The 12558-nt window shown below is 43.2% G+C and overlaps 1 protein-coding gene across 4 annotated transcripts in view; it reads left to right on the forward strand.

Annotated features, from left to right (window-relative positions):
* The first annotated feature begins 2317 nt into the window (after positions 1 to 2317).
* Positions 2318 to 12558, forward strand: part of adcy2a (adenylate cyclase 2a) — a 195058-nt gene continuing 184817 nt past the window's right edge. For 3 of the 4 annotated variants that reach the window (XM_077207345.1, XM_077207353.1, XM_077207358.1), the window contains exon 1: positions 2361 to 2786. In XM_077207345.1, coding sequence (XP_077063460.1) covers positions 2400 to 2786 — 387 coding nt within the window. In that variant the 5' untranslated portion in view covers positions 2361 to 2399. Of the gene's footprint in view, positions 2787 to 12558 lie in introns of all 4 variants that reach the window. The other variant, XM_077207341.1, reaches the window with a different exon arrangement.

Consider the following 12558-nt stretch of genomic DNA (forward strand, 5'->3'; position numbering starts at 1 on the left):
TTTTTGGGTGAACTAACCATTTAATAGTATGCGAAGGTTCACTGTGAGACACTGAGGGGCAAATAGTCACTTATATTCAGAGTCTGGGCAGGTTCCTGTTAGAGCATAGGGCAGCATATTCAGTCATGTTTTACTGGCAATGCAAAAGTATCTCAAAAAGCATTATTGCAAAATTCAGTCCTCCATGATTTGTAGACTTGTTTTCTCTCTCTGCATACCAGAAACTTTGAATGAGTACTACTGTATTCAACAATTTTGTGTTCCTCAAGTAAGACATCTATGATTTAAGCATGTTTGTTTACTAACTCTCTATGTTCTATTTTGGGTAAATTAACCCAATTATATGTTCTGTGTCTGTGTGCTGATATCTATGTGAACTGTTCAAACCCTTTGGTCATTCAGTTCATTCAAACGAATGAGGGTCGACGTGACACCAAATTCTAAGAAGATAAACAGCCCCCAGCATCACAGTGATTAACTGTGTCATTAGTAAGCATCAGGATTTCTAAACCCTGACATTCTTGTTAATATTCAGACAGTTTTCACCATGCTCCAAGTAACAATACTTAAGAACTTTTGGTGCACAAAACAATAGCTGACAAGTTTTGAGATTCAATTTAAATTTCAGAGAACCACATTAAAATAAAATATTTTTTTCTGTCCCCATCAGAGTCAATTTGCAGGGTCTCCATCTGAGTCTTTTTAATTCAGTTTGATTCAATTTATAAATGGCAGCTTGTCTCAGAAGAAGAAGAAGAAGAAGAAGAAAAACAGTTATTTACTGTGAATTCTGTAGGGTATTCTTTCTCTTGTATAGTACTTGTTGCAAAGCTCACCAGTATCTGACAACCACCTTAACGGATAAACAAAGAAGCTGGGCAAGGGAAGAAAGCTGAATATAGAAGCTGTCTAGGGAGATTGGGGGTGGAGGTGGTAGAGAAGAAGGAGAAGGGGAAGGTACTGTATGGAAAAGACATGAGAGTTTAACCTATGCTTTCAATGCAAAAGAGTTCAGAGCTTTAGTTTGTGTTATCCTGGGTAGTTTTATTGTTTTATTTGTGTACAAATTTGTAATTCATAGACCAAAATACAGTAAACTACTAGTAATTTTAGCAGATTTGCATCTTACAACATCAAGAAAATCAGAGTCCCAGATTACCTAAGCAGGCTGTACAACTCCTTGTCTACTATGCCCTTTTAATCTGCTTTGCTGTATGCAGAAAGCAAATCTCTGCAAATGATCCAGAATGTGATGGCAAGGTCTTTAACACAAGAGTACGTTACACCTCTCTTTGTCCTAATTCACTAACTGCCAGTGGCTCAAGTTCAAGGAACAGATATTTGTATTAAGAGCATCCATTCGGTCTGTACTATTCTACCTCCTCTCACTTGCAAATCTACATTGCCCCCGGAAGTCCGGAAACATTACTCTCCCACACTTTCATATTCAATGTATTTTTTTTTGATCCAGCTCCGCCCGTTCCTGCCGGGCATTAGTCCTTGTACACCTGCCCTCTGCTTACATTGATTTTATTTCCTGGCCACTCCCAATTAATTTAGACCCGAAGTCTGACTACAACTTGTTCACACTTTGATCTGTCATTGTACTAATGAACCACCTGTTTAGCCTGCTCTTAGGACTGGCTTATTGATGCATGTGCTGCTGTTTATATGGCTGCATGCTTTATGATGCTATACTCTCTGTTTTGTAAACAAATACGTACAAAATGAAAGGCTACTGTCAGGCCGCTTGTTCGTGCCTACAAATCTGCACGTTTCCATCTTTAATCAACTCTAATTTAATCCTGCACCACAAGAAATATAATTGTGTCCCATGGGAATGCAGACCTCCAACTTAAATCTCATTTGTGGTATATTTAGACACATTACGCCAGTTGAGACATCATATACACCTTTTGCGTGTCAAAAATTAGATTTGAAAGCTCCAGCACAAGGGAAGGCTAGACTATTTTTATAATACTTTTATTGTTCTTTTTAGAGAAACTACTATCCATTTCCTTGTATATAAAACAGAGGCTTTGACATTCTAACTTAGAATGTTATGTTATTTTGTGTTCCACAGAAGAAGAAAAAAATAATGCAGGGCTGAAACAACTTGAGGATAAGTAAATTATGAAAAAAGGGGGTGAACAATAAACCTAGCACATCATCTTGATAGGAAACTCTTTCCACCCCTCCATCCCTGTCTGACCTTTCTCTCTCTGTCTTTTTCATTCACATTTGCGTTCTACTTCTCTCCTTGCCTCAATCCAAACCCTCCCTCTCCCCATTTTCTCTCTCTCTCTTTTTCTCCCTCGCACATACATACTCACACACACACACACTGCCTCCTTTCACTCTCACTCTGCCAGTCTGCAGTTCAACATGTTGCCTGAGCGATGCTGCGCTCCACAATGGAAGCCATCCTGCCGGTGTACCGGTCGCGCACCACAGCCCGAGCTTCAGTGCTCCATCTGAAGGACCTGTGTGAGGAGGAGCGCGACCCTCACAAACCCCAGCCACTGTCCGAAAGAGAGGAACACCACGCCAGCTCCATGTGGAGGGAGGCCATGCGTAAGCGGACCTACTTGCTGGAGAGGGGCTCCCGGACAGGAGGAGATGTAACAGGAGGAGGAGGTGTGCGTGGCCGGAGACAAAGGTCCCCAGACTGGCTGTATGACTCGTACTATCTTATGAGCCAGCAACACCCACTTTTTGTTTTTCTGCTCCTCATTGTGATGGGTGCCTGCCTGGCTCTGTTGGCTGTTTTCTTCGCCTCTGGGCTGGTGAGTGTTTGGAGACTGAGGGGAAGGTGAATGGGGAAAAGGCAGAAAAGGATGGGAGACAGTGTTTTTAGGTTGGTTGAGAGAGAGAGAGCTGTTGCTACTGTACTGAGCAAGTGACACAGGGTAGGGTATATAATTAATATTTTGCTTATTTCTTTGAGGGGTTTTAAAGCAGTTAACAATACTTCTAAAAGCCCACACCTGGAAATTTTTTTGCGATGTGTATAGGAAAATACATTTCCTGTGCCCAAAAACATCACACTTTAGAGGAAGTTCCATCCAATCAGCTCTGTTTGTATGGACTACAGGAACCATATGTCACTGTTTACCTTAAATAGTATGTAATCTCTTTGAATTTCTGTGATTCATGTAAAAGTCATAAAGATCCAGCAGGGAGTAATCAATGTTTGGAAGCAAAGGGAACGCATTTGGAAAGTCGTGGGTAATTAAGCAGAACAGATTAAGTAGAAACTATTTACCTGTCAACAGTAAAGCTGTTTGCATTTTTGACTAGCTCAGCTGATGCAAAAATTGAAATCATTGTGAATTCAAACCTAATAATTTTCTCTATAATGCAATCAATGATTTGTTAACCATTAGATGTGTAATAGGTATTATATGGAAAACATATCCAGAAATGTAATAAACTATGTATGTTTATGCATAGAGCACAGAGCCAGATTCTTTTGGTTAAATTAGGTTTTTATTTTGCAGGGGGAGATGTTTGAGTTATGTGGTAATACTATCACAATATCAACATTGATTCATTTAAATTGTTTGACATTTCAGAAGATTATATATGTGCCACTTGCAGATGAAGCAGAAAGGGATCATGGGACCAAGGAGAACTGCTTTAGTGTTGTCAGGGTGTCTGAATCAGAGTTTTGTACATGTATTGCTGGCACGTGCTGAGACAGTTTACACAGATTTTCCCAGAAGTTTTGAGGTATTTCCATCACAGTTTGACTGTCTGACCTAAAAACAGAATTCACGTGGACAGGATACATGAGTTGCTGTCCAAAAGTTCTGTTTGCTTTTCCCTCAATTTTAAGGCCAATCATGTTTCAAAAAATCTGGAATCTACAGTGAAATATAAGTTACGCCCGATTAAATCAGCCTTAATGCATTAGAGAGACCAGGGAATGCATAAGCAAGCACCATTTCACAGTATGACATCAACCCCTGTGTAGATACGCACTCTCAATGCGTGCGCTACTTTCTCTCTTGTCTTTTGACTGCCTGACCTAAATATCAAATCATAGTGGCTGCTGAGCCCGCCTTGGGTTGCCGCAATGCTCTCCGCGACTCCCATGGTTGCACACATCACATTGATTGTGAAAAAAGCCTTTTTTATAATCGTACTCTGAAACCCTGACGTTTTGCTCCCCCCCATGACCTGTTTTCACTCAGCCTCACACATCTGATAAGTGGCCACAGGGCAAACGTTGCCCGTGCATGCTTTGTGGCATTTAGGTAGAAGATCGTGCTTGTGGGTTTTGGCTATTGCAGGCCTGTTCTGTGTCCTCTATGATAAAATAGATAGGATGGTGCCCAATACCTCCAATTTTCATCAGGGTTTCCATTTCTTATGCGTTTCTGAAAGCTGGTCTGCATCAATTATGCATGAGTCTTAGGCAGTTTTCCCATGCTATTAGTGGTTTTGTGTGTTCTGGCTATGAGTACTTCAATGCTGCAACAGTAGGGATTATAGAAAAAAGAAGCAAATGTTGTCGCTGTGAAAAAGCCAGACGAGACACCATCAAAATCACACCATGTTACTATAGCCTGACATCATGACTTTTAACAAAGATATTTTTAGAGTGTCAATATAGTGGTGCCAGCAGAGGTTTAGTGTTGCTCCTAAGTGAGAAAATGATTGCAGAAAATGCTGCTGATAATCAGGCTGTTTCTTGCTGTCTTACTTTGTGGCTTTAATTATAATGCTATCGGGTGAAAAGGCTTTTCACAGACATCCTGGGCTCTTTAAACACTGAAACTCTTAAGAGGCTACTTATTAGAGCTTGAATCCATTTAGATGTCCCTGTTTGGAGTTTCATGTGTATTGCTGTATCATTTTGAGAATTTTGAGTTACATTTTGGTGTGCTATAGTCAATAGTGCTGTTCCAAAACCTGAGCTTCTGGAGAAAGCATTGTCTGGCATCTTCATCTACACACAATATTTGTTCCAAATGGTAGGCAACTTAATTATGCTGCCACCTTGTTATAGTCAGACGGCAAGACCGCGTCACATGTATCCCAGAATCCCAGAACGCATTGCAATAAGCTAGTAAAAAATGTAATCTAAGAGACAGACTAGTAATATTCATTTTTAATATTATAAATAATGCATATTGAATTCAATACTGAAAAATCCCTAAAAAATATAAAACAATTGTTTAGTCTAATTAAAAATGGATTTGTTTATCAATAGCAGAGGTCTTCAATCCTGCTCATGGAGGAACACTGTCCTGCAGAGTTTAGTTCCTACCTGCTTCAGCACACCTGCCTTTGTATATTCAAGCGATCCTGAAGAGCTTGATGAGCTGATTCAGGTGTGTTTGATTAGGGTTGGAACTAAACACTGCAGGACAGTGGCCCTCCAGGAGCAGGATTGAAGACCTCTGATCAATAGTGTGTGTTATGTACAGATGTATGTACAATGTATTTTTATTTTAAATACAGTAGGAATAGTAAATAAAACAGTAATTACTGAGTAATTACCCTTTCCATACAAAGGGAACTGAAAAAAATGTATCATTAATTCAAAAACTGTGTATCATTTAAGGTCATAGTGCCCATGCAAAAGAAGTTAACAAAGCAAATAAAAAATTCTAGAGCAGCAATTAAAATAATTAAAGCTTTCTATAAAAGGGAGCAATATCTTGTGTTTTTGTTCTAACCAGCCAGCCTAAACAGGTGATCTCACAAGTAATCAGATGTATTGTATGTAAAACGTGGTCTAGCAACCATCACTAATCTGAGTACTTATCATAATGGAAATATCAATGGAGTTGCATTAACAATCTAAGACGTTTAATTTCTATATCTAAAAAAAAAAAAATGTTATTGCTAGGCCAAACATAACCATACATACCATAAATCCCAAAGTTACAAAAAAAACATTTAGCATTTATTCATACTTTACATTAGCCTTAATTGCTTAATAACTATCTAAAACAAACTTCAGTGCAGAACTCAAGTCACTGATAGACTACATTTTAAATAATGCATGAATTTTATGCTACCAAGAGGAACTGGCTTGATTTACTGCTGCATAAAAAGCAATAAACAATTTTATGACAAAATGCCTGACTGTACATAGCCTAAGTCCTTATCAAAATAATCAGTGATCAGAGATTAGAACAAACTCTGTTATCTACATCTCGCGGCATTAATGTCGGGTCCATATCTTTCAGTAAAAATCCGTTTGCAAAACTTCCATTTTATTGCAACTGGTTTACCAAAGAATCCACCAACACAGTGAAATGAACCTAACAAACAAATAATGCTCTACTGAGACTTTAACATTGTTGAAAATAAACAACCAATTTCCTAACATTTGGATCCTTTTGAAGGTAATGTCATTTTTAGTCCAGCGATCCTGTTATTCTGTCTGTCCATGTAACGCGTGAGTGGGCCGGGCTAAAGAGGCAATAATGAGGGTTTTATCTGTGTCTGAGCAGGCAGTCTTGTGCTGATGTATTCATCTCAATTATGCATTAAAAATCCAGAAGTAGAAAATTAGTAGTTTTGGCAGATTGGTTTCAATAAAGGTTTTTGGAGTAACAAGGAAGTTTTGAATTCTGATGATCACACTATAACGATAACTATTTTAGCGGCTACACCAATGCATGGTATTGTTGTTTACCGCGCTGCATGCAGTTATGTCGTCTGCCACTTTAAATGTTCAAGCTCTTTAAAGCAGCACAAATTCTGATTGGCTGTCTGTTTTTATCGCTTATTTGGAAACAAATCATTCTGAAAGTGGTTCCAACAATATCGTTCCTCTGCGTTATTGTTGTGGTGATTAATTCAGATTACTGCAAATAATAATAATAAAAGCAACTGTGTAATATATTAAGACTTTTTTCCCAAAGAAATTATCTTGAATTAAACAAATAATATTATTTAGCTCATTGTTTTTTTTATACTCCATTATTTTTTCCCATTTTAAGCTCAAATCAAACAATATTTAATGCAATCCATACAAATAATAATGTTATTATTATTCTTAATAATAATAACAATAATATGATATTTGTCCAGTAAGTTGTGATAAAAGCACATTTAGTTTTATCCGTGTCATCGGGCAACCAATAGGTATTTTCAGCATTAAAGCCTATTCATTTCAGCGTTTCTAAAGCTCCACGCCATTTTTGGCCAGGCCATCACTGTAAAACATTTTCAAAATAGAGAGTGTCAGGGCTCATGGCAGCTCATGGCAGCAATTTCTGTTGATGAAATTACTGCATTTTTTTTGTTGACATTTTAAGGCATTTGTTGACCTCTTAGGAATCTTGCCAGTAGTAGTATTTTATGTAACGCGTTTTAGTTAATGTTTATCATTAGATAATATTATACTCTAATTGCAGTTAGCTAATGTGAGCAACACTTCAATAGCTACCATAACCTAACATTCCCTAGTTCACTGGTCAAAATATCCTTGAAATCTCATTTTATATGAATAAGAAAATTGGGACAATACATTTTGGTGGTGGGAGTGAGGGGATATGGGGTGGTAACCAATATCTTGTCGGGGCCACGAAGTTATACAATATTTCACTTATTAATGATAATTAGTCTATAATTATAATTATAATAATTATTAACGGTTGTTAAATGGTTAAAGGGTTATTTCATAAAAAAATTTAAATTCTGTCATTAATTACTCGCCCTCTGCCATCCCGTAGCACTTTTGTTCATCTTTGGAACACAAATTAAGATATTTTTAATAAAATCTGAGTGATTTCTGTCCCTCCATGTCACGATCCACACACGGGAAACAGAGAGATCCAATTGCAGGTAAGAATTTATTGGGGAAATCCGTAATCATACATCCAGTCCAGGCAGGGGTCAAAACCAAAGTAGTAATCCAAAATAAACAAGAACAATACAAACGGGCAAGAAGGCAGAACTCAGAAGCGGGGGTGACGAAAAACAAGGACTCCGTAACAAACACTAAACAGGCAGGGTATATATAACACAGAACTAACAATGATAATGGGGAACAGCTGAGTGCAATGATGATGGGGAACAGCTGAGTGCAATGATGCAGTGATGGGTACAGACAAGGATTGTGGGGAATGCAGTTCATAAAGTGGATGACACCGTGGGGAAGGAGGACATCTAGTGGACACCTGGGGAACACAAACCTAACACTGTGACATAACCCCCCCTCTACGGAGCGGCTACCAGATGCTCCAAGACAAAACACACAACACAAGAGTTCAGGAGGGAGGTGGAATGGTGGAGGATCAGGGGGAGGGATGGGGGGCCAGGTCCATGAAAGGGAACAGAAACAGGGGGTGATGGTTTAGCCGGGGGCCAAGGCAAAGCAGACAGTCCATCGGGCGGCCAGGGCGAAGCAGACAGTTCATCGGGCGGCCAGGGCGAAGCAGACAGTCCATCGGGCGGCCAGGGCGAAGCAGACAGTCCATCGGGCGGCCAGGGCCAAGCAGACAGTTCATCGGGCGGCCAGGGCGAAGCAGACAGTTCATCGGGCGGCCAGGGCGAAGAAGACAGTCCATCGGGCGGCCAGGGCGAAGCAGACGACCCATCGGGCGGCCAGTGCGAAGCAGACGACCCTTCGGGCGGCCCGTGCGAAGCAGACGACCCCTCGGGCGGCCAGGGCGGTGAAGACCCCTCGGGCGGCCAGGGCGGTGAAGATCCCTCGGGCGGCCAGGGCGGTGAAGACCCCTCGGGCGGCCAGGGCGGTGAAGACCCCTCGGGCGGCCAGGGCGGTGACGACCAGGGCGAGGGCGACCATGGCACAGGAAAAGCAACAGACACCGGCTCATGAACAGACACCGGCTCATGCACTGGAACAGGCACTGGCTTTGGAACAGACATTGGCTCCAGCTCTGGAACAGGCACTGGCTCTGCATCCGGCTCTGAAACAGGCATTGGCTCTGCCTCCGGCTCTGGAACAAGCATTGGCTCTGCCTCCGGCTCTAGAACAGGCATTGGCTCTGCCTCCGGCTCTGGAACAGACACTGGCTCTGCCTCCGGCTCTGGAACAGACACTGGCTCTGGAACAGGCACTGGCTCTGTCTCCGGCTCTGGAACGGGCACTGGCTCTGCCTCCGGCTCTGGAACGGGCACTGGCTCTGCCTCTGGAGCAGCAGCCACCGGCTCAGGAACTGCAAACACTGGCTCAGGAACAGTCACTAGAACAGAAATGGTCACAAGGACAGACACAAACACAGAAACAAACACTGGCTCTGGCGCTGGAACAGGCGCTGGCTCTGGAACAGACATTGGCTCCAGCTCTGGAACAGGCCTTGGCTCTGCCTCCGGCTCTGGAACAGGCACTGGTTCTGCCTCCGGCTCTGGAACAGCAGACATGGGCATGTCCAGGATCCGAACCAGACGCTCCAGATAGTCCAGATCCAAGAAGGCAGACGGCACTGGCTCTGCCTCCGGCTCTGGAACGGGTACTGGCTCTGCCTCCGGCTCTGGAACAGGCATTGGCTCTGCCTCCGGCTCTGGAACCGGCAATGGCTCTGCCTCCGGCTCTGGAACCGGCAATGGCTCTGCCTCCGGCTCTGGAACTGGCAATGGCTCTGCCTCCGGCTCTGGAACGGGCACTGGCTCTGCCTCCGGCTCTGGAACGGCCATTGGCTCTGCCTCCGGCTCCGGCTCTGGAACAGCAGAAACTGGTTCCGGCTCTGGAACAGCAGACACGGGCATGTCCAGGATCCGAGCCAGACGCTCCAGATAGTCCAGGTCCAGGAAGGCGGACGGACCCTGAACAGTCTCTCGCTGGACAGACGTGACGTGAACAGTCTCTCGCTGGGCAGACGTGACGTGAACAGTCTCTCGCTGGGCAGGCGTGACGTGAACAGTCTCTCGCTGGGCAGGCGTGACGTGAACAGTCTCTCGCTGGGCAGACGTGACGTGAACAGTCTCTCGCTGGGCAGACGTGACGTGAACAGTCTCTCGCTGGGCAGACGTGACGTGAACAGTCTCTCGCTGGGCAGACGTGACGTGAACAGTCTCTCGCTGGGCAGATGTGACGTGAACAGTCTCTCGCTGGGCAGACGGAACGTGAACAGTCTCTCGCTGGGCAGACGGAACGTGAACAGTCTCTGACTGGGCAGACGGAACGTGAACAGTCTCTGACTGGGCAGACGGAATGTGAACAGTCTCTGGATCCGCAGACGTGACGTGAGCGGTCTCTGGATCAGCAGACGTGATGTGAGCGGTCTCTGGCTGGGCAGATGGACTGTGTCTCTTTCTCCTCCTCCGTCCATGAGAGCGAGAGGGCACTGGGTTGGACGGCGCCAGCGGTGAGAGCTCTGGGCTGGACTGCGCCTGCGGTGAGGGCTCTGGGCTGGACGGCGTCAGCGGTGAGGGCTCGGGGCTGGACGGCGCCAGCGGTGAGGGCTCGGGGCTGGACGGAACCAGCGGTGGATGGAACTCTGGGTTGGACATCGCCAGCCCAGGGTCGAGGAAGGACCGAAGAGGAGAGTGGTGCCGGCGCTCACCTCTAGCACCTCCTCTCCTGCGACCTCCACGGGTTCCAAAAAACCTAACCAGGCGGGTTCCCTCAAACGATTGTTCAATCCTGATGGAAGGAGACTCGGGGGATTTGGCCGCCATGATCTCCTCCGTTTGACGGGCCCATAGCGCAAAACATTGAAAAATGTTCATCTGCGGAGTCACCTCTTCGGTCTTAGAATTCCCCCTCTCGATAGCTGGGGAAGAGCCACGAAAATTCTTACAGCTGGATCTAGACATGGCGGAGTCCTTCTGTCACGATCCACACACGGGAAACAGAGAGATCCAATTGCAGGTAAGAATTTATTGGGGAAATCCGTAATCATACATCCAGTCCAGGCAGGGGTCAAAACCAAAGTAGCAATCCAAAATAAACAAGAACAATACAAACGGGCAAGAAGGCAGAACTCAGAAGCGGGGGTGACGAAAAACAAGGACTCCGTAACAAACACTAAACAGGCAGGGTATATATAACACAGAACTAACAATGATAATGGGGAACAGCTGAGTGCAATGATGATGGGGAACAGCTGAGTGCAATGATGCAGTGATGGGTACAGACAAGGATTGTGGGGAATGCAGTTCATAAAGTGGATGACACCGTGGGGAAGGAGGACATCTAGTGGACACCTGGGGAACACAAACCTAACACTGTGACACTCCATTGACAGCAACCACTTTTGATGCTTCAAAAAGATCATAAAGAGATCAAAAATATAATCTAAATAAATTAAGCGGTTTAGTCAAAATTTTCTGAAGAGACATGATTGCTTTATATGCTGAACAGATTTATTATAGGCTTTTTTCACATATAAACATTCATCAATGCACACATCAGTTATTATCAACGGAAGCTAAAGCATGCTTGCTTGACATGCGAGAACCAATGAGTACATTCTCATGTCTTACGCAGCAAGTTTGAGCTTCTGGTGTTGGGGGGAGGCGTCAATTAGGCCACGCTCAGGTACTGAATAGTGCATTAGTGAATAGCGATCATATTAAGCTCCTCATCAGCAGCGATCATAATGGAGCTCTAGTAAAATGAAGCAAATGACCACGCACTTAAGACACATCTAAGAATATCTCAGACGGTAACAACCGATGTATTGTTCTCTTGCTATAGGCGAATAGCTACTTTGGTGGCTTGAGCCCCTGATAACTGTCGAAAGCCCGATATCTTTTTGAATAATAAATAATATAGATTTTAATATAAATTTTTGCACTTTGTTTGCCCTAGCCCAGTGGTGATGAAATAGAGAAACTGTTGACGATCTTTGACCATTGTGCCTTGTCTCCTTTTCAGTTACTCGTGGTGTTTTTTTTTTTTACTTTTAAAAACACATCTCAACACCCTGTGCTCTTTTCCATTTTTGTTTTTGTTTTGTTTGTCTTTTCATTTAGCTCACTTATCTGTTCAGGCCAGTAGGTGGGACTGTCAGCCGTCAGGTTTCAATAAACTGTTTTTGATTTAAAGCTGATAAGGTAAGAATAAAGAGGTCCAGCGAAATTGACAACATATCTGCACACTTTACAATGTGACATTGTAAATGTATAGTTTTTAGGTAAAATGGAAAATTAATTAAATAAAATGTAATAAATGCAGGATATTGAAGAAGGCCACCCAATAAATAAATCCTGGAGCCACCACTGGTCTGTGTAGCAACTGTTTAATCTATGTTTTTTTCAACACACAGGCGATACAAGCGATTACAGTTGGAAAGAGGGAAGCTTGGTTTGTGAATTCCCTAAGTAAAGTTATGAGCACATTGAGCACAGTGTGTTGAGGTCTCTTCTGAAACTTTAGGGAAGACAAATGTGACAAATTAAGTGTCTCTAAGGAGAAAAATATGAGTATAGAGTGCGATGTTGCTCAGATCTCTTCTGAAACTTAGGAGGAGACAAATATGAGAACCCCGGAGTCTTTAGTTTAGGAGAAAAATCTGAGCACAGTGTGTGATGTTGTTGAGGTCTCTTCTAGAACTTTAAAGGAGACCATTGTGAGAGTGTTAGATTTTTTTTTCTCACAAGTGTGAGAAGCAGGAGACTCAAGCA

The sequence above is a fragment of the Siphateles boraxobius genome, unplaced genomic scaffold (genome assembly GCF_051911475.1).
Source record: "Siphateles boraxobius isolate OS27281-9 unplaced genomic scaffold, OSU_SipBor_1 12, whole genome shotgun sequence".
Classification (NCBI taxonomy): Eukaryota; Metazoa; Chordata; class Actinopteri; order Cypriniformes; family Leuciscidae; genus Siphateles; species Siphateles boraxobius.